Here is a 22,879-nt window from a genome sequence, read left to right on the forward strand (position 1 = left end):
TCAAGTGCATCCTGGACATATTTAGCTAATATCTCTTGAGGGTGGTCTCACAAAACTCAACATCGTCAATCTTATTCTTCTTTTAAAAATGTATATTTTTACTATGTTGACAACAAATAGTTTATTTATCTATGTGCTTTTGTTTGGATGTTTGCAAACACAGAAAATTTTCCAAATTCACATTGTTTCCAACAAACACATTGCAACAAAAATTTCCATTATCTCAGTATTACAGGAAAATATAAGAACACCTAAATGACTACTTAAAGTATAAATAGAACTTTAAGTACTGCCTCAAAACTTAATATAAAAGTTAGGTGAAAATTCTTACATTCAGGAAAAATGTCTTCATATGAAAACAAATACATTAAGCTTGCATTTATATGTAAAACATTAAATGGAAATTAATGTGCTAGTCTCATTATTAATACTGATACATATTGATAAAATTTTAACTACGCTTTTCTCATTTCTTTATCTGTCAAATCCTCCAAAATGAATTTGATTTAAGGGGGCCCCAGAGCATCTTTGTGCTTCAAGAATATGCCAGGTAAACAAGAAGTGAAGGCTGTGATCTCAGTTCTTGAAAATTGATAATGAAGGCTCTCCATGAGTAGAATATGTCTTCAGTCTTAAAGAGTTCAAATAGAATTTTCTAAAGCCTACTACTGGCTTTAGTTGGGATTTTTATTGGATATTTTATTTATTTACAATACAGATGTCATCCCCTTTATCCATTTCCCCTCCCTACAACCTCCTATCCTATCCCCCTCCTCCTTTATGCTTTTATGCCATTTTGATTACATGCATGTATTAAGGTCAGTTCTAGGTTGAGGGTCTAGCAATACGATAGATGCAAATAGTCAAGGAACAAGCAAGACAATAAACACAAATAGTCAAAGAATAAGCAAGGCATCAAACACAACTACGTGAACACTCTCATGATCACTGTTTCTAAGGGCTTATCAGGATGACCAAAGTATCTGAGCCTACTTCCCTGTACTACCCCAAGGTCATTTTCATATCTGAAGCCTACTTCCTTGTTCTAACCTAAAATTTAGATTCCTGTCTGAAATTACTTCTTTGTTCTAACCTAATGTCATACTCCTGCCTGAAGCCTACTTCCTTGTCCTTGGCCAATGTCATATTCCTGCCAAGCAGCCCATTTCCCATTTCCTTATTCTTGGCTCATGTAAGATTCTTGCAAAGCAGCCCCATAGGCTCTCTGCCTCTCCACATTTTTTAATTCATCAACAAGACTGAGCCTGTCTTAGGTCATTCTGACAAGAATCCCTTCCTTAGCCATCATGGAAAATGCATTATCCAAAGCAACGCATTTCTCTCTTAGGTTGGTAAGGCTCTGTACAGAATCTTACCTGTACTTGGCTTACCAGCCTGTTCATTTAATAACTCTGTCTAGGGGTCCATTTTCAGGTTCACGCCATGTACCTGGCTGCCAACATGTTGATGTTGTTGAAGAAAAGCTTTAACACAGGCAGGAATAAATAGGCAGAAATAAAAGTATTCCCAGGACAAAAAGGGCTAGCATGATCAAGCTATATATGCCATTTTTGAAGCCTGACAGAACTAGAAATACTGACCTCAGGCCATGAGTCATTTTATCTGCAGTATCTACCACATTAATGCTGGCAGAGCAGCATTCTTAAAATTCATATGCTCCCTGTGTATCGTTAAAACATCCCAAGAGGTGTTTATACCAAATACACTGTATGTGTCATTAAACTTCTTTCTAATTATAATGACTACCACTGTAAATTATAGAACTAACATGAATCCAATGGTATTTGGCAAGACACACAAGATGGCTCTTTACCCTTAAATTCTGAACCTCCTTCCAGTAATTTGAATAGGACAAAGAGCATCAGACTGTTCTTCCAAATGCCTATCTAAATCCTTTGGTATATTCAACACATTAGTAACATTTTTGGCTAAATGATTAACAAAAAATAGCTGTCTTAACTTCTTGTGTCACAGCAATTGGAGAAGCAGGCGTGCTAGCAATTAATGTAATTAAAACTGTTATACCAGCAATAAGCAAGTGTCGTACACTGCCCGAGCTGGTCACGGGCGGGGGAGCGGCGGTCCCAAGGCGTGTTGTTCAGTCGAACTGGACTGAGCCGACCGCGGAGAGAAAGGCTTCTCATCCCCCTGTCCCGCAAGCTGACACAAAGCAGCGGGGGCACAGGACACTAGCTGGTGTGGGCAGCCGCGTGGCTACCTAGAGTTCCTCCCCAACCCCGCACAGACAGGGGCACGCAGGAGTCTTGACACGAATCCAGAATTCAGGAGACATGTGGAGATTTAAGATGGCGGGTTTGGGTGGTGTGGAGCTTTCCCAAAACATGTAGGAAAGGATTTGTTTATATATTGGAAGTGGGCAGGGCTTCAGGTAATACGTAAATTTTGAGGCAGAGACCTGTCTCTGGGTTTTGGGGGTGTGGCCGAACACCCAGGATTTTACAGTCCCACAAGCAAGCCCACTACCCTCTTGCTTCTGCTTAAAGTCTGACACATTTCTTCCAGTACTTGCAAGCTATTTTTAGAATACCAAGGTTCTGTGATACTCAGGGCACTAAAACAAAAGCTGATTGATATACCCCCTTAACTGACATGCCGAATTTCAAAACACAAACACAATTAGAAGGTGTACAATCAATGCAACTTACATTAAATACTGTAGAAGAAACAAAAGTATTTTTAACTTGACAATTAAAGGAGCCTTAACACATGTACTAACACCTGTTTGAAATCCAGATCCTACCCCAATTGTATCTCTTTCTAATATAACATCATAGAGAACTGCAGCTAATTTCCATATATGTCTCTGAAAATGTCCAGAACTAGACTTCCAAATGAAGACTGTTATTTCCAATACTGGATTGATTTCTAGGCCAGTCCACGATTGAGTCTGAATAACTGGACACATTTAATAATAATACAGAGGCATTATAACTTCTCTTTCTGATTCTCTGTTCCACAAGGTCTAAAACCTTGAGGGAAGGCAGCTTGTCCCATCAGGGGTATAGGTAAACAATGGTGGTTCAGGAACTTATGTCCAATACAGCTTCCCAGTCACCATTGTCAGGGCACTCAGCAAGCTCACAGGTGAGAATCATTTTTTGTCCTGGCACCAGCATGTCTCACCTATTGCCACACTCCTTCAGTATCCTGCAGAAAAAAACACAAAGATGCCCTCTTCCCTATATTTAATACCTGAATACCTCATCCAGATCATGCCTTATGCCAGGAAGAGGATCCTTCTCTTTCATCTATGCATAAGTATGCCTAGTTGTAGAGCGCAATAGACACATTTAGTAGAAAGTTCCTTGGCATCTAAATTTAAAAAAAAAACTTTAAAATAAAAAATAAAAAGAATACTATTTAAATAAATTTGTGGTGTACAGGAGTTTATCTCCATCTTTTTTATTTTATGAAGATATTGTTTTAAAGTTCCATGGGCCCCTTCCACAATCTCTTGTCCTTGACAATTATTTTTTTTAAAAAAAAATTGTCTTTTATTTCTCAAATTGTAATTAATTCACACAGGGGTTATAAACACAGAAAGGCAGGATGTGGGGAAGGGAATGACACTGGAATGTGGGTGTTCAGGGGGAATACAGATATCTTCAGAACTGGGTATCAGCTGGGTGAAGGTTCAGGGGACAAGTCACTATGACTCTGTCTATGACTCGATTGTCCTTATCTAAGTTGGTATTGTCTGCCAAGGCTACCTATTTACAAGGTCTATGACTACTCTGGCTTATCAATTTCCACAAAAGCTGCCTGTTGACATTAGCTTATAGCCATCTGTTTCAATGTTTTTCCACTGAGACCCAAGACTTGGTGTTAGTATACATGTATGACAGGCCTATTGCTGATTTTAGGCCTATGGCTGATTTTAGGCCTACAGTGTGTAAGCAGGGCTGCCCCTGACATCTCCTCCCTTCTCTAAGTATAGAAGGGCTGTGGAAATTCTCAACTTGCAAAGGCGAGGATAGAGGCCTGACCTCGAGTATTTGAAGGGGACCTTGTAATGGCTCCCGTCCCCCTGTCGTTGTCCAGTGAGGCATGTCCTTGACAATTGTAAGGAATCCCCATAATATGGGTAATGTTAAATTGCTGCTAAAGAGTCTCAAATGTTCGACTGCCATAGCCAGTTCCATTGTTTGTTTGTTTGTTTGTTTGTTTTTCTTTTTCTTTTTTTTATTTTTGGGTATTTTATTCATCTACATTTCAGATGTTATCCTCTTTCCCCATTCCCCACCCCAAGAAAACCCTTAACGCATCCTCCCTCCTCCTATTTTTATGAGGGTCTTCCCCCACCCATCCACCCTTTCCCACCTCCCCTCCCTCGAATTTACCCTCACTGGGGCATCCACTTTCAATGTACCAAGGCCATCCTATCCCACTGATGCCCAACAAGTCCATCCTCCTCTACAATAATAACTAGACACATGGGTCCCTCCATGTGTGTTCCCAGGCTAGCTGTTTAGACCCTGGGAGCTCTGGTTGGTTGGTATTGTTGCTCTCCCAATGCAGCCACAAGCCTCTTCAACTTTTCTGCCTTCTCTCTAACTCCTCCACTGGGAACCCTGTGGTCAGTTTGATGGTTAGCTATGAGCATCTGCCTCTGTATATGTCAGGCTCGGGCCGTGCCTTTCAGGAGATAGGTATATCAGGCTCTGTCAGCATGCACTTCTGGACATCCACAACAGTGTTTCCAAATGGTGATTGCATCTGGGAAGGATCTCCAGGTGGGGCAGTCTCTGGATGGTCTCTTCTCCAGTTTTTGTCCCACACATTGTATCATATTTGCTCCTGTGAGTATTTTGATACTCCTCCTAAGAAGGACTGAGGCATCACACTTTGGTCTTTCTTTTTCTTGGGCTTCATGTGGTCTCTGAGTTTTGTCTTGGGTATTGTGAGATTTGGGGCTAATATCCACCTATCAATGAGTGCAAACCATGTGTGTTCTTTTGTGATTGGGTTACCTCACTCAGGATGATATTTTCTAGTTTCATTCATTTGCCTAAGAATTTCATGAATTCATTATTTTTAATAGCTGAGTAATACTCCATTGGATAAATGTACTACATTTTCTTGATCCATTCCTCTGTTGAAGAATATCTCGGTTCTTTCCAGCCTCTGGCTATTATAAATAAGGTTGCCGTGAACATAGTTGGGCATGTGTCCTTGTTATACGTTGCAACATCTTTTGGATATAGGAATGGTATAGCTGTGTCCTCAGGTAGTACAATATCCAATTTTCTGAGGAATTTCCAAATTGATTTCCAGAGTGGTTGTACCACATTGAACACTTAAACATAATAAAAATCAATTTAGAGCAAACCTATAGCCAACAGTAAAGTAAATAAAGAGAAACTAAAAAAAAAAAAAAATTCTGCTAAAATCAGGAACAAGACAAGGTTGTCCACTCTCTCCTTATTTATTCAATATAATACTTAAAGATCTAACTAGAGCAATAAGACAATTGAAGGATGTCAAAGTGATACAAATTGGAAAAAAGTCAAAATATTGCTATCTGCAGATGATAGTATGTATATGTATACATATATGTATATGCAAACCCCAAAAAACTTATACCATGGAGCTTCTACAGGTGATAATCACTTTCAATGATGTTGTTAGATATAAGATTAACTCAAAAAATAAGTAGTCCTCCTGTATAAAAATGACAAACAAACTGATAAAGATATCAGGAAAACAACACCCTTCACAATTAAAAATTGGGCTACACCTAAACAGAGAATTTTCATTAGAGGAATCTCAAATGAATGAAAAATTCTAAAAGAAGTGTTCAGCATTCTTAGTTATCAGGGAAATGCTAATCAAAATTACTTTGAGATATCTCAAGCTATCTATCAAAAAATAGAAGATATCTTAGATAATCTTAACCAAGCAAGTGAAAGACTTGTATGATTAAAAACTTCAAGTCCTTAATGACAGAGGGACCGGAGCCATTACAAAGTCCCCTTCAATTATTGGAGGTCAGGCTCTATCCCTACCTCACAAGATTAGAATCACCACAGCCCTTCTATACTTAGAAAAGAGGGAAGAGATGTCAGGGGCAGCCCTGTTTATACACTGAAGGCCTAAAATCAGCCATAGGCCTAAAATCAGCAATAGGCCTGTCATACATGTACGCTAACACAAAACTTTGGCTCTCTGTGGAAAAACATTGAAACAGATGGCTATAAGCTATTGTAAACAGGCAGCTTTTGTGGAAATATACCAGCCTGAGTAGTCATAGACCTTGTAAATAGGTAGCCTTGGTAGATAGTACCAACTTAGATAAGGACAAGTGAATCACAGGCAGAGTCATAGTGACCTGTCCCCTGAACCTTCACCCAGCCAATACCCTGTTCTGAAAGATATCTGTACTCCCCCTGAACACCCATGTTCCAGTGTCATCCCCACCCCCACGTCCTGCCTTTTTGTGTTTATAACCCCTGTGTGAATAAGTAAAAATTATTATTTGATTTAAAAAACTAAATAAAAATAAATAAATCACAAAAAAATTTAAAAAAAGAAAAAGAAAAATTTAATGCAGTTCCCATAGAGATTTCTGTTGCTATTTATGCAGAAATTATCTAAGAATTAATTGGTAAAGAGTTAGTAGGTATGACAAGCAGCAAAAAGCTATGTTCAAATGGAGATCTGAAAAGAAGTGATAAACAGCACAATTCTTGCTCATCCAGTACTGCTTGGAAACCACGATGCCTTTTTATAATGAATTCCAATTTTCAAGAAAAAAAATCTTCAAGTCCTTAAAGAAAGAAATTGAAAAAGACATCACAAAAGAGAAAGATCTACCATGCTTGTGAATTGGTAGGAATAACATAGTAAAAATGGCCATCCTACCAAAAGCATTCCATAGATTCAATGTAATCTCCATCACAATTCCAACAAAATTCTTTATAGACCTTGAAAACAACTCTCACCTTCATATCAGTAAACTAAACAGTATAGCCAAAACAGTCTCTAACAATAAAAGAAGTTCAGGAGCTATCATCATCCCTAATTTCAAGCTATAGAAAAAAAAAAAAAGGAAAAAAAGAAAAGAAAAAACCATGGTATTGGTATTAAAATAAATACATTGATCATTAGAATTGAATTAAAGACCAAGACATAAACCCACATACCAATGGACACCTGATTTTTCATAAAGAAGTTAGAAATATACAATGGGAAAAAAGAACGCATTTTCAACAAATGATGACTATCTGAATGGATAAAAAATTCTTCTGCATGTGGAAGAATGCAAATAATCCATATACATCACCTTGGACAAAAACTCAAATCTGAGTGAAACAAAGACCTCAACATAAAACTAAACACTTTGAACCTGATAAAAGATAAAGCAGAAAATATCTTTGAACACATTGGCACAAAAGGCTGTTTTCTAAATAGGACATCAATGGTGTAGGCACTAAGACTAACAATTAATGAATTGACCCTCATACACTGAAAAGTTTCCATAAGGTAAATGACACTGTCAAAAGGACAAAACGACAACCTACAGAAAGGGAAAAAAAAATTTGTCAACTCCACGTCCAATAGGAGATTGATATCCAAAATATTTAAAAAAAAAATAAGAAACTGGACGTGAAAAAAAAAACAAACAAGCAATCCAATTAAAAACTGGAGTACAGACATAAACAGAGAATTATCATTAGAGGAATCTCAAATGGATGAAAAATTCTTAAAGGAATGTTCAGCATCCTTAGCCATCAGAGAAATGCCAATCAAAACTACTTTGATTTCATCGTATACCTGTCAGAATAACTAATCAGTACCACATATGATATCACAGGCTGATGAAAATGTGGGGTAACGGGAACACTTCTCCATCGTTGGAGGGAAAGCAAACTTGTACAGCCACTATTCCAGTGGCTTAAGGAATCTTTTCAGGTTATGAGGTCCCATTTATTAATTGTCAGTCTTATAGCCTTCAAAATTCCAAGGGTAACCATGATGTGGAGGTTGCTCGAAATTTGGGGATTGATCTACCTCAAGATCTAGACATGCAACTCTTAGACATATACCCAAAAGATGCTCTATTCTACCAAAAAGCACTTGATCAACTGTGTTCCCCAAGAGTTTACTCATAATAGCAAGAGAATGGAAACAACAGAGATGCCCCTCAATTAAAAAATGGATAAATAAAATGTGGTATATATACACAATGTAGAATTATAGCAGTTAAAAAATGACATAATTTGCAAGCTTTTGCATAGAACTAGAAAAAGTCATCCTGAGGAAGGCAACTCAGACCCATAAAGATAATTATGATATGCATTCACTTGTAAATTAATATTAGCTGTTGAACAAAGGATAATCACACAATCTACAGACTCATAGTAGCTAGATAAAGAGGAGATGTTTAGAGAAGACACCTGGAGGTAGGTGGGATTGAGAACAGGAAGGATCAGGTGAGAAAGGGAGTGAGAGATGGAGAGAGTAAGGGGAGAGACAACTGGAATAGAGAGACATTTATGGGTGATGTGAAAACCTAGTGCAGGAGAAACTTCCTTAAACCTATAAAGGCAACCCTAGTGAGGACTCCTTGTAATGGAGAATAAGGAACCTGAAACAACTCTTTCATAACCAGACTAGCTCCCAGTGGTGACACTGGGACAACAAACAAGCCACAAAACCAGCATCCCACAACCTGTCGTGCTTGCAAGATATGTAGGTGCAATGGTAGTTAACATCTGGTGGGAGTGTACAACCAATGACTGAGCAGTCTTGAGGCCCATGCCAGGAGAGACAGACCATGTCCTACAATGCCTGGATGTCCAGGATCCAGAAGCTAGATGGATCAGAGACCTAGAGTAGAATAAAAAATGATTGTAGTGATATTCTGCTATACTCATAGATTGATGCTTAACCCTTCATCATAGAGGTTTTCTCCAGCAACTGATGGCAGTAGATATGGAGACCCCGAGTCAAATATTAGGCAGACCTCAGAATCTCCATGAAAAAGGGAGAAGAATTCTAGAAGCCAGAGGAGTCAAAGACACCAGAAGGACAAGATCCAAATAACCAAGTAAACAGAGGTCATAGGGGTTCACAGAGAGTAAGGCAGCAATTATATAACCTGCACGGGTCTCTGTTAGCCCCTCTGCATACATGCTGTGGTTTTTTTAACTTACAATATCTGTTGGACTCCTAACAGTGAGAGTGGGGATGACTATGACTCTTTTCCTACTCAATGAAAACATTTTACTCCTACTGGGTTGCCTCCTCCAGACTTGATATGAGAGTTTATGTCTTCTGTTTTTGTGTCTTGTTATACAGTATTCATTTAATATCACTGTTCTTTTCTTTAGAAAAACAGAGGAGGAGAGGATTTGAGCAAGAGAAGTGGTAGAAATGTGGTTTTAAAGAGGGAAGGAAGGGGATAGATAGTCACAGTGTGTTGTATAAAAGAAGAATGAGTAAAAAATGACATCAAACCTTCTCAAAAGCCTAAAAATATCTATGATACAGTTGCTGAAGTATATAGCTCTTTACAGTTGATAGCTACTAGGTCGAGGATACGGGGTGAAGGATTGGCTACTTGGAGACTGACCATGTTCTGATGAGTATATGGGTGAAACAAGTTGAACTTGGTGCTTATTTCTAAATAGTTCCATATCCTCCTTTGCCTTATTAACCTTTGTTTCCATTACCTCTAGTGGGTGATGAGCTAGAAGAGAAGTTAAAACATTTAAGTACCCTCAGTATAGTAGATTCTGAAAAATGTACACAATATGGCTACTTATATAACAGCTAAACCATGAGCATGAGTACAGGATAGCTATCCCTGCCTCTTATCTGCTGTGCAGTGGTATGAGTAAGGAAGAAATGTCCTCCTGACCTTTTGTTCTCCCGCCCTCCTGGTCCCTTGTTGTTCTTGCCAGCTGCAGTGGGAAGAAGAGCTAGCCTGAGGTCATGAGACCTGGCCCCGTTCCTAACCTGCTGTAGCACTCAGAAGAGCAGGCTCTACAAGTCTGCTGGACAGCACAACAGAGATGACCTTCTGGCAGAGGCACTGGTTAGCTGCCTCCAAGGGATGGAGAGTGGGAGACCTGGCTCTGTAATGTGCCTGCCATGATGTAGTAGTACAGAAACAAGGGAGAGTTTCGTCTCAATCCTTCCTGTAGTCACTAGTCACCTATAGCACGTGAGACTGCAGACCCAAGGGCCATGAGAGTGGGAGAACTGGATCTGTCCCTCATCAGCTCCAATACTTGGAATACCAGGCCCTCAGCCTTGTCTGAGGAGCAGAGTAAAGCTGGTCCTGATGTCTGGGAGTATATGAGTTGGTCCCAAGGGCATAAAACCAAGAAAACTGGCTCTGTATCTTGCTGGTCTCAGGACTGGATGAACTAGCTGTGGCAGAACTTGATAGCTTGTTCTTCTGATCAGGGTTAAGAAGAGCTAGTGGCCTAGCAGCTCAGATATCTCTCAGGCCCAGATCCAGGGCTTTGAGTTGGATCACCCCAATATCTACCCTATTGTTGAGCTGCTGGAGTGCATGAAGGAGCCAGGCCTATAGATCCAAAACCACAAGACCTCTCTGATATATGGCAACAGCAGGATATCCATTATGAGCCTCAGTGAGGTTCCAGTATTGGTAGTGTGGCAGAAGGCAGAGGCCCAAATCAAACCAATAATTTATTGCAATGAACATTTGTAAACAAAGTAGTGTTGACCAAAGGGTGTACTGCGGGACACACTGTGACACACTATGACTCTCAGAACAAGATTTTTTTTTTTTGGAAGGGGGGATGTTGTAAGAGTGGAGGGTAGTTTGAGGAGACAGGGAGGTGAGTGGAACTGGTGTACATAAAGTAAATTTCACAAAGAAACAATATACAATTTTTTTAAAAAAGACATAAAGAATTACAACATTAGCAAATGTGCCAATAAGAGTGAGGGAAATCACATGGGACATCTAGCTTTAGAGAGCACATCTGGAGGGTCAGATCCTAGGGACAGAATAAGTGCTGGTACATTTTAGTTAAGTTCAAAGGTAAGTATCTCTGTCTTCTACATGACCTTAGAGTCAGAAAACTTCCTTGGGGACACAACCCAAACAAACCCCCAGCTTGTTATCTATACAGTAATGAGAGTCATTCATGGTCCTCAAGGGCTTATGACATACATACTTCATTCCAAAATATGCAAAACCAGAGAGTCAGAATTTTGATAAATTAGCTTCAAGTGCAGTGAAAAGTATTAATCAGTGAGTTGTGTATAAATAAATACAATAAAATATCTGTTCCTAAAATAAAATATTCAAAAACAATGAATAATTAATTCCTGGGAGGGCAAAAGTGAAAAACACTCATCTATATATAACGTCTTTAGTAGCCTTTTCTCACACAATATTTTCAGAAGAAGCTACCTATTCATTTTTTATTTCATTGACCAAATTAAAGTAAGTGTTAAAAATATTTGTGCCTCTTGCTCTGTAATTGTTGTTATAAGAAAAGAAAATCAAAAAATATTCTTTATATTTCCCCAAGACTTTCAGTTTCTAATTCCATATAACATTTTTCTTCCTTTTTTTCTTCTTTTCAGTTTTTTCAATAATTACAAACACATTGGAGCTTTGAAATCACTTGTTCAATGTATTTGAAACATGTATGTCATTTGACAGTCTCTGCTTCCTGAGGTATCATTTATCATTATAGATTTGGGACATATGCATTGCATGAAATACTGTCTAATTAGCTGTTTGTAATTATTAGTACCTGTTTCTGAACACACGGGACATTATCAACTACAGCAGCATCCAAGGTAGGTTACCCAGAATTCTGATTTTTAAGCTAGTTTTTATATTCATTTTCTCCCTGCAAGGAGTTTATAATTAAAGTAATTAAATCTCCTAACTATAAATATGTATAAAGATATAACTTGTGGAATCTCGGTTTTACACATAAGATGCAAAGAAAATTATGTAGCTAGATGAGTTACAGCATGTTCTTCCTATGTGTTACATGTGATCTGTGCGTGATAGCCCATGTAATTTATTATTGTATACAAAGTCAGACCTATACTTTAAAACATGAACTAGTAATTTTCAGGATTTCTAAAGGCAAAATTTCACCCTATGACAATAGAGGTAGACACACAACTGAGAAGGTTAACATGCTCATTGAAAGTAGATCAGTGACATAGGTAGGGTCTTCACTGCCATGAGGACAGATCAGAATGGGAGGAAGAACTATTTGAACACTTTGTCAATGAAACCTTCAATTCTGAAGTTAATATCAACGATCAATGCTTTAAAAATTCTATTTATGAGAGGAATGTATACATTTTCAATCATGAATGAAAATAACTACTAAAATTCAGAGTCAGGAACACTTTTAATTTTGCTTAAAACATTTTTGTATGTTGAGAAGTGTTTCTCTAACAGCAGATAAAGCCCTGGCTATACAATAAAATTTCTGCATTTCTTAAACTAAAATTTAGCTTTTTTAAAAAAGAATCAAGACAGCTAACTATGATAACTATGAAGTGCTTGTATATATTTATACCATGTCATCCTAAGAAATGTGAGATGCTAAGGCAGAAAATATCAGTGTTATAATTTAGTGGACCTGAGCTGTTCCATGTCAGCCTCTGCCATTGTCTGAAGAGTTCAGGTTTCTTGAAGTTAACCTGCCTAGTTCTTAGCTCCTCAACTTTAACATGTGTATAAATTGATGATAAAATACAAGTTACACAAGGATTTCTAATGTAGAGCAGTTCTAGAGACTTGCAGACCAGAGACATGAACTCACTACCATCTGGCTTTCTTTTGGAGCTTAGCAGAGGACTATGGAGCTCCCTGTGACTACAGCTGGTGTCTTTAAGGTACTAGCTTACTTCTCTCCAATGCTGACCTTCAAAGTGAACTGATCTGTGTTGGAGATGCAGGTGCTGAGTAATTAATTGCTAAGGAGCTAAAGACCGATATTCTGGATTTGAATATAGGGTCCTCTACATTTTATCATATGGACTTTTAGGTAAGTCTTCTTTTCTTAAAAGTGCACATTCAGTAGTATCTAAACATTTTGACACTGTTGTGAGGAATAGGTGAAATACTATACACAAATCACTTAGTACAGTGCCAATTTTACTGCCAGTACTCAGTGTAAGGATGTCCCACAGGAAGCATGCACATGGCAAGTAAAGCCTCAGCATGTTTCATAAGACATATGAAAAAGCAGAGCACAGCAAAAGTTTCATGTCCAAGTATCTGAGCTTGGGAATTTAATTACGTGACCAGATTTTCTCAGTGTGGAATAAAGTTAACCATTTAGATCCTTGCCTCTTCATTTACAGTCTTTTATGGAAAATTACTCCCTCCTTACTCCTCTGCTAATACCAAATTTTATGCTATTAATCTTTGAACCCGGACAGTGAATAAAACTCATTTATTCCTTTACTCTTCCATCAAGCACTGAAGACTTTAGTTTTGACGTATGGCTCAGCTGTTCAGTTTGTCTTTGTGTCTACATGGTGTGTGGAAAAATGAGGAATCTGGGTGTTTTAAAAAAAGAACTAAAATATATTCAGATTACTTGAAATTTTACAGGAAATGGAAATGTTAACTGAACGATGGAAATCAAGATCTTGATTTTACGTGTCATAAAATATGACTTTGGCACAGACATTTGAATGACTATAAAAACATATTAGTTCAGTTTTTGTTATCCCATGGATTACTCCTCTAGAGAAGATCTGGCAATTAGAAATGTGATCCATTTTGTTCTCAGGGGTACCTGGTCGCAGAGGATATTTTTATACCTTCAGCTATTTAGAAGGGAGGCCATTATCAATGGGATCAGTGCTGTAAGGTTATTGTGTCAATGATACATTCTTGGGATCACATAAAATATGGTCTCCTTTCCAAGGTCTTAAGTATATATCACATTCAGATGAGATGGGAACAAATCATTTTACTCTTTGTTTGTGTTAGGAACACATTAAAAAATTACTAAATCTGAAGTTCAGGGTGATGTAAGATTTAATAATGACAAAGATGTTTTAAATACTATTTTGAAATCTGAGTGATATATGCATCTTCATTAAGTAAATAATAGATATTTTATGTCAAGTGTCTACTAGTTGTTTACTCAAAGTAGAATTAATGGTCACCTATGTAAATTGTTGATAGATGATATTAGCTAAAATGAGAAAACAAATGTGGTTGATTTACTAAAAGTAACATCCAGCATATATATCAAAATCTAGCAACTTAATTTCCATATGTTTAAGGAAATATCACGTTTTTCTTATGAGGTCTGGGTTACTTTTTGTTGAATGTTTGTTTATTGTTTTCAGGTTTGTTCCTTCTTTGGGTGATTTATACTGAGGGGATTGAAAGACAACATAATTTGACTGGATCATAAGGGGAGAAAAATCTTGGAGGAGTTGGAGAAAGAGAAAAAAGCATGATCAAAATATATGGTAAAAATGTTTTAATAAAAAAGATAACATCCAAGACAATGCTAGGTATTCTGAGGGACAGTCATGACAATCTCTCTGTGCTACTCTTCAATGTTGTTCATAAACTGATAAATACGATTTCATAGGCACACTATAAAAATTATTTGATTATATTTTCTGGGCTGCCATAATGTTGCAATGTAAAATTTCCACTGTTCATAATTCATATTTTATACAACTTGAATGTTCATATATTCAGTTACAGGAATCCAAGAAAAATATAGAGATTATATTTTTTCGAATCTTAAAATTAGTAATGGAATCTGAATAATTAGGAAATGATTTATATAAAAATGAAAATACCAATAGCATATAAATATTACGGGATAGTAATATTGTGAGATAAATAATCTAAATATATAAATTTATTTTCTAATTTTTCCCAGTGTAGGTCATGATGTGATGTTTCAACATATATGCACGGTATGTACTCATCAAATAAGAAAAATTATTTGTCTCTCCATATCAACTGCACAGTGGATCCCACATCAATGCTATCTCTGTACCTATCAGTCTTTAGGGATAATTCTACCTTTATAGTGACTTTAATATGAGTACTCACTTGTGGAAAAAAAACATAATATTTTTGTTCCACCCATTATAGTAAAGATCTAAAGAAAAGGAAACTCATATAGATATAATTTAACATCTGTAAAATCCAATATATATACAATTTGATTGCAAATTTTTCAATTTTAATTTAATTCTTGAAATAAACATGTAAAACATGAAATCTTTGAATTACTTTTTCACTATAGTGATAAATTATCATTATCACTTTTACCTCTGCCAGATTTACATTATTATGAATAGGGTAAAGGAACTATTTTATGGTTCTAATTCATCTTGTTTCATATATAATTTTAGGTGTTTCTAATTTCTAAAGTTATTTCATTTAATAATTACACTGCTCCATCATTCTGGAGTAAAGTGAAGATTGCAATTGCTCTTTTGCCCCGAGGAAATGTGATTCCTTTCTTCTTGATGTCTTGTGTCTTATAAGAATAATTTAAAGTTAAAAAGTGAAATTCTAGAATAGTCAAATAAGAAGTTTGAGATTTCCGGAAAATTTGAAAAATTTGGGTCTTATCTTTGAAACAAGAGGGTAATAAAGATGCATAATTTCAGAAATATTTAATTATTTTATAATTCCTTTTCTCCTAAAGGTAAAGTAGTTCTTTCTGGATTTAAAAATAAATAAACTACACTACATACATGGAAAATAAAAGGAATGTGACTGAGTTCATCTTGATAGGTCTTACACAGAATCCCCAAATGCAGAAAGTAGTGTTTGTGATATTTTTGGTTCTGTACATGGTAACAATTTCAGGAAACCTGCTCATTGTGGTCACTGTCATCAACAGCCAGGCTCTGAGTTCCCCAATGTATTTCTTCCTGAGCCACCTCTCCTTGATAGATACAATTTACACTTCTTCTTCAGCTCCAAAGCTGATTGTGGACTCCCTTCAAGAGAACAAAGTCATCTCCTTTAATGGATGCATGGCTCAAGTCTATGCAGAGCACATTTTTGGAGCTACTGAGATTATCCTCTTGACAGTGATGGCCTATGACCGCTATGTGGCTATCTGCAAACCTCTACACTATATGACCATCATGAACCACAAACTATGCATTCTCCTGGTGGGTGTGGCCTGGACTGGAGGATTTCTCCATGCAACTATTCAGATCCTCTTTACAGTGTGGCTCCCCTTCTGTGGCCCTAATACCATAGACCATTTTATGTGTGACTTGTACCCATTGTTAGAACTTGTCTGCATAGACACACACAACCTTGGTCTCTTTGTTGCTGCCAACAGTGGGTTCATCTGCCTATTTAACTTCCTGCTCTTGATGGGATCCTATGTGATCATCTTGCGCTCTCTAAAGAACTATAGCTTGGAGGGCAGGCGCAAAGCTCTCTCCACCTGTGTGTCTCACATCACAGTAGTTGTCTTATCTTTTATTCCTTGCATATTTGTATATCTACGCCCAGTGACCACCCTGCCAATTGACAAAGCTGTTGCTGTCTTTTATACTATGGTGGCCCCTCTACTGAATCCCTTAATCTATACTCTCAGGAATTCTGAGGTAAAAAATGCAATAAAAAAGCTCTGGAGGAAAAAAATGTAAATTCAAATAATAATTTAACAAGGCTCTTTGAACATTACATACATAGATAATACGTTAAATCTCTTTAAACTTTTTATCTATAGATGGTAAAGTCAACTATAATGTATGGTTGGATACTATTTAGAGATAGTTTCTATAGGAGCGGTAAATCGGGGATTATAATTCTTTTCTCTTTTTTTCATACTTTTATAAACATAAACAAATGCCTTTTTCTTCTTTGGATTTGTTTATTTTATGATTAGGTCTGTGTATCTGAATGCGTGTGTGTGCACAAGGTAAGAGCCGTTATGAATGGGAGGCAGGGAGGCTTTAGACACCCGTAGAACTAACGTTACAGGAAATTTTGAGCCACACACTAATCATCATCAGCAAATCCTCATTGTCTACAAAAGGATCAACTACTCTTAATTGCTGAAATATTTCTTCATCCAAAATTGGTTGCTTTCTTGCAAATAAATATAAACTGGAAAAAAAATCTTGATTTTTAAAAAATCTAGATTAGGTTGATATTTAAAATAATCTTATGTTATATTAAGATGTTGCTTATTATACATAACTGAGAAGAATATGTCTAGCTATATTCTTTTTTGTTGGACTATGAGCTTCATATAAATTCTTTGTGAATTTTATTATTTATTAATCATCAGTTGTACAGTAAAAAAAAATGACTGGCATTGTTTCCATACTTTGTCATTTAGGAGCCAATTAGAATAAACTAACTCAATTCTTTGATTAAAAGTCAAGTTTACACACAGTGAATTATTTTATTAGGGAATTAATGATAGGAGAGTAAAATATTCCCAGAGTATATAAGATGGATATCTAAGTAAAGTACATATTTTAAGAGGAAGTTCTTCTCTGAACTATGGCATTCCAATATATGGAAAATATATAGCCATTGTCTATCAAGTGGTAGAGAAGGTCACTATACATTCTTTGTCCAGGACTAGTTTATAGTTCTTGGTCAGAAGCTTGTACATAAGAAATTATTATGTTATTGTAAGATGTGAGACTTTTACTAGGATAATGGTAAACTGAGATTTGTGAAAAAGAAGCAATGTCCTAGATTAACAGTCTAGTATACAAGGGTACCAATAATGAGAGAACCTGCCCAGCCCAGTACAGGTAGACAGAGGACATGACATTGAAATGAATGGAAAGATAAGAGAAAAGAAAGTCTGGTCTGACTTAGAGAGGCAAGTACAGATTAATATGATTAAAATGCATTCTATGTATGTGTGAAATTCTCAAAGAATTTGAGAAAAAACAGGAGTTTATGGATAGCACATATTAGATCACGTGCACAATGAAAAATAAGTCCTATTTATTAAAGCACAAGAAATTAAATATTCAGGATTATATTTAATTAAAGAGAGGAAAGCTAGTAATTTATGTATACTGAAGTGTATCAAATATTTATAGATGTCATTGAAGGTAATATGCATAAATGAAAAAATATCCCATGTTCATGAATTCAAAGTTAACAATATTAAAATTTCCATAATATGCAAAGTTAAGTCTCATTCTAGGTTAATGTGAGTTACTAAGAAATTTGATGCCACATGAATCACAGGATGCCCTAAGTCCTAAATATGTGTATGGTTTCTCCATTGACTCATATTACAGAACATTGGGTTTATACAAGTATTAACCTTTTCTGGAAAGTCACTATTGCCTGATATCTAGAAAAATGATGTCATAAAATTTATTACAGTCATTCTACTTACAGTTTTCTCTTTTTAATTTTATTTTCAAACAGCTAAATGACAATTGTTATATAAATTCATGGTGTAACAATTTGATGCATATATCCATTGTATTAAGAAGACAACAGGAAAATGAACACATATATCACTGGTCCTGATGTATACTAGATTCCTCAGACTCTGTTCACTCACACACCTGTGGGTGTCACACTAGGTCAGATCTGGACCCCACACTGGCTCTATAGCTTTCGCTTCAGGCTGATGCTCAGCTATAGGTCTGTTGTGTGCATCTGTAGTTTTCTTTCTTGTCTGTTTGTTGATGTATAGGTTTTGTATCAGCACAGTACTAGTATTAGATATTCACTCTTTGCCAGTTGTCTTGTGCTGAGCACACAGGAATTAGTACTTAAAAAGTTTGGCATAAATCTGCAATTAAGTTACCTATTCTCTGGATTTTATTTATTAGGAGACTTTATTATTACTTCAACTTTGTTACTTAATATATATGAAAAATATAAACATATATGTCTAATTTTAATTTTATTTTCAAACAGATAAATGGCATTTGTTCTATAAATTCAAAGTGTATATATAATATATATGAAATATAATATATATTAGCATTTTAAAAACATTTTTAGGTTTGTTTGTGGTTTTGTGTTTGTTTGTTTGTTTTGTGGGGGTGGTTTTTAAAAATTAAAATATAATGTTTTATTATCCTGAGAACAAGTTCTTCTTTTTATCACATTAATGTTTTTTAAGTAAGTAAAATACAAAATAAAACAAAACCATCATATTGAATTTGAAGAAGACAAGCCAACAGATGTAAAGAGAAGGCGCAAGAATCAGAGACCCAGTCATTTACATATTCATGAGTTCCATAAAAGTATTAAAGTGAAAGCTATAATGTATTTGCAGAGGACCTGGTGCAGACCCATGTAAGCCCTGTGCTTGTTGCTTCAGTCTCTGTGAGTTTATATGTACTTTGCTCAGTTGATTTAGAGAGCCTTATTCTCTTGGTGTCCTCTATCCACTCTAGCCTCTTTCACCTCCCCTCCAGTGGGATCTACCATGATCAGAGATGCAGAGATTGTTCAATATATGGATATCAATAATCCATTATTTAAAGAATCTGAAAGAAAATAACTATATTATTACAGAACAATAAGACAATGAAGGATATCTAGGAGATATATATTGGAAAGGAAGAAGTCAAAGCATCTTTATTCATAGAAGATATGATACATGAGGGACCCTAAAATTCCACCAGAGAACTTGTATAGCTGATAAATATTTTCAGCAAAGTAGTTGGCATAAAACACACACACACACACACACATGCACACACACACTATGTAGCCATGCTAAACTCAAATGACAAGCAGACTAAGAAAGAAACCAGGGAAACAGCACCTTTCACCATAGCTTCAAGTAATGTAAAATATCTTGAGGTAACTCTAACTACGCTGATGAAAAATTTGTATGAAATAAATGTCAAGTCTTTGAAAAGAGAAATTGAAGAAGATATTAGAAGATAGAAGGATCTCCTTTGCTCATGGATCACTAGAATTAACATAGTAAAAATGGTCATCCTACCAAAAGCAATCTACAGATCCGAGGTAATCCCCATCGAAATTCAACACAATTCTTTGCAGACCTTAAAAGGACAATTCTCAAATCTTAGTATTTTTAATATGGGGAGAAATTAATTCATTTGTCCTGTATTTTTTCCAAGATATTGTTGTATATTTGTATATTAAAGTCCTTGAAGGCTGTTTCTATTTCTTTGACATTAGTTTCCACCCTCCTTTTTCTTCTCTGATTTTATTCATCTGGATATTATTGTCTTTTCCTTGTCTCCCGAAATTTTGCATATAATAAAAAGGGATTATAATTTTTATTGTTCATCTTATTGATTTGTGCTCGGATAAGAATTGCTTTAACACTAATCTTCTATTTTGTTTGCACTTACATTCTTGGTTCTCTGGACTGTATTTTTATATTATTCATGTAAAATATCTCTTGCTTGGGGACATAGATATCTATTGACATAAACTTTCCTCCCAGTGTTCTTATTTGTGTATTCTGCAATTTTGGCACGTTGTATTTCAATTTTTTTGACACAGGGTTTCTCTACATAGCCCTGGCTGATTTGGAACTCACTAGGCAGACCAGGCTTCAAACTGATAGAGATCCACCTGCTTCTGCATCCCAACATCTAGGATTAAAGGTGTGTACCATTGGGTCTGGCTTCTCTAATTCAATTTTTGTATTTACATTTTTAATCACCACATTGATTTCTTCATTTATTCATTTACTATTCCATAGAATATTGCTTCCTTTTCATGTACTCTTCCAATAATCACAGTTCATTTGTAGCTTACTTGTATATTTTATTTTCTGTGGTCAGAAAACATATGTTGGTTTATTTTGACCTAATTAATATCTGGAGATGTGATTGATAGGCTCACATCATGTCTATCCTTAAGAATGTTCTACATGGCTTTGGGCTGGGGCAGACACAGAGTTGGTCTGCTCCTGTGGAGATACAGAATCCTGAGCCATCCTAGAGGAGCCACTGCACTCAGAGAAGCCGGTAAGAATTCCATCTCCATCCCTAAGCCCCAGAGATACATCTGGGAGCCAGGGACATTCAGGACACACCAGCTACTCAAACCCCGCCCCTTCAGAATTCCACTTCCCTTCCACCCCTGCCTGGTGCTTTGGGCTGGGGGAGACACAGAGTTGGTCTGCTCCTGTGGAGATACTGAATCCTGAGCCATCCTAGAGCCACTGCACTCAGAGCAGCCAACACAGAGTTGGTCTGCTCCTGTGGAGATACTGAATCCTGAGCCATCCTAGATGTTCCACTGCACTCAGAGCAGCCGAGGAGCCACTGCACTCAGGGCAGCAGACACCAAGGTGGTTTGCACTTGGGAGACATCGTATCCTGAGCCATCCTAGAGGAACCACTGCACCCAGAGCAGAAGGATTTCCAGATCCAAGAGGAGGCCTGAGTCCCAGGAGTTCTTCCACCCAGGAGATTAGGATCATAAGACCACAGAGACATCTGGACTCTGAGGAGCTCTGCAATAAGCAAGATAACTGGAAATACAGACTCCAGTCTTACACAGTGAGGGCAGGTAACACTAGAGTTAACCAGATGGCGAAAGGCAAGCACAAGAACATAAGCAACAGAAACCAAAGTTTCTTGTCATCATCAGTACCCAGTTCTCCCAATATAGCAAGCCCTGAACACCCCATCACACCGGAAAAGCAGGATTCAGAATTAAAATCACTTCTCATGATGATGATAGAGGATTATAATAAGGACATAAGTAACTCCCTTAAACAAATACAGGAGAGTACAAGTAAACAGATAGAAGCCCTTAAAGAGGAATCACAGAAATCCCTTAAAGAAACGCAAGAAAACACAAAGAAGGAATTAAACAAAAACATTCAGGGTCTGAAAATGGAAATAGAAACAATAAAAAAAGCTCAAAGGGAGACAATCATGGAGATAGAAAACCTAAGAAAGAGATCAGGAGTCATGGATGCAAGAATCACCAACCGAATACAAGAGATAGAAGAGAGAATCTCAAATGCAGAAGATACGGTGGAAAATATTGACACAGTTGTCAAAGAAAATGCAAAATGCAAAAAACTCTTAACTCAAAACATCCAGGAAATCCAGGACACAATGAGAAGACCAAACCTAAGGATAATAGGTATAGATGAGAATGAAGATTCCCAACTTAAAGGGCCAGTAAATATCTTCAACAAAATTATTGAGGAAAACTTCCCTAACCAAAACAACAAGATGCCCATAAACATACAAGAAGCCTACAGAACACTAAATAGACTAGACCAGAAAAGAAATACCTCCCGTCACATAATAATCAAAACATCAGATGCACAAAACAAAGAAAAAATACTAAAAGCAGTAAGAGAAAAAGGTCAAGTAACATATAAAGGCAGAGCTATAAGAATTACACCAGACTTCTCACCAGAGACTATAAAAGCCAGAAGAGCCTGGACTGACATCATACAGACCCTAAGAGAACACAATTGCCAGCCCAGATTACTATACCCAGCAAAACTCTCAATCAATATAGATGGTGAAACCAAGATATTCCATGACAAAACCAAATTTGCACAATATCTTCCCACAAACCCAGCACTTCAAAGGATAATTGATGGAAAACGCCAACACAAGGAGGGAAACTACAAATCTAGAAAAAGCAAGGAAGTAATCTTCCAACAACCCCAAAAGAAGATAACTATACAAACATAATTCTACTTCTAATAACAAAAATAACAGGAAGCCACAATCATTTTTCCTTAATATCTCTTAACATCAATGGTCTCAATTCCCCAATAAAAAGATGCAGTCTATCAGACTGGATACACAAACAAGACCCAGAATTTTATGCATACAAGAAACACACCTCAGTGACAAAGACAGACACTACCTCAGAATAAAAGGGTGGAAAACAATTTTCCAAGCCAAT

The 22,879-nt window shown here is 36.6% G+C and overlaps 1 protein-coding gene across 1 annotated transcript; it reads left to right on the plus strand.

Annotated features, from left to right (window-relative positions):
* The first annotated feature begins 15,735 nt into the window (after window positions 1–15,735).
* Window positions 15,736–16,662, plus strand: LOC114608495 (olfactory receptor 4C12-like). The gene has a single exon (XM_028752457.1). It carries the CDS (start codon window positions 15,748–15,750, stop codon window positions 16,660–16,662), a length of 915 nt encoding a protein of 304 aa, XP_028608290.1. The 5' UTR covers window positions 15,736–15,747.
* The last annotated feature ends 6,217 nt before the right edge of the window (window positions 16,663–22,879 follow it).

The sequence above is a fragment of the Grammomys surdaster genome, unplaced genomic scaffold, assembly GCF_004785775.1.
Source record: "Grammomys surdaster isolate TR1022 unplaced genomic scaffold, NIH_TR_1.0 125919, whole genome shotgun sequence".
Classification (NCBI taxonomy): Eukaryota; Metazoa; Chordata; class Mammalia; order Rodentia; family Muridae; genus Grammomys; species Grammomys surdaster.

Bases quoted from the DNA above. Each gene is read 5' to 3' on its own strand.
- LOC114608495 (XM_028752457.1), top strand. From the start codon at position 15,748: ATGGAAAATAAAAGGAATGTGACTGAGTTCATCTTGATAGGTCTTACA.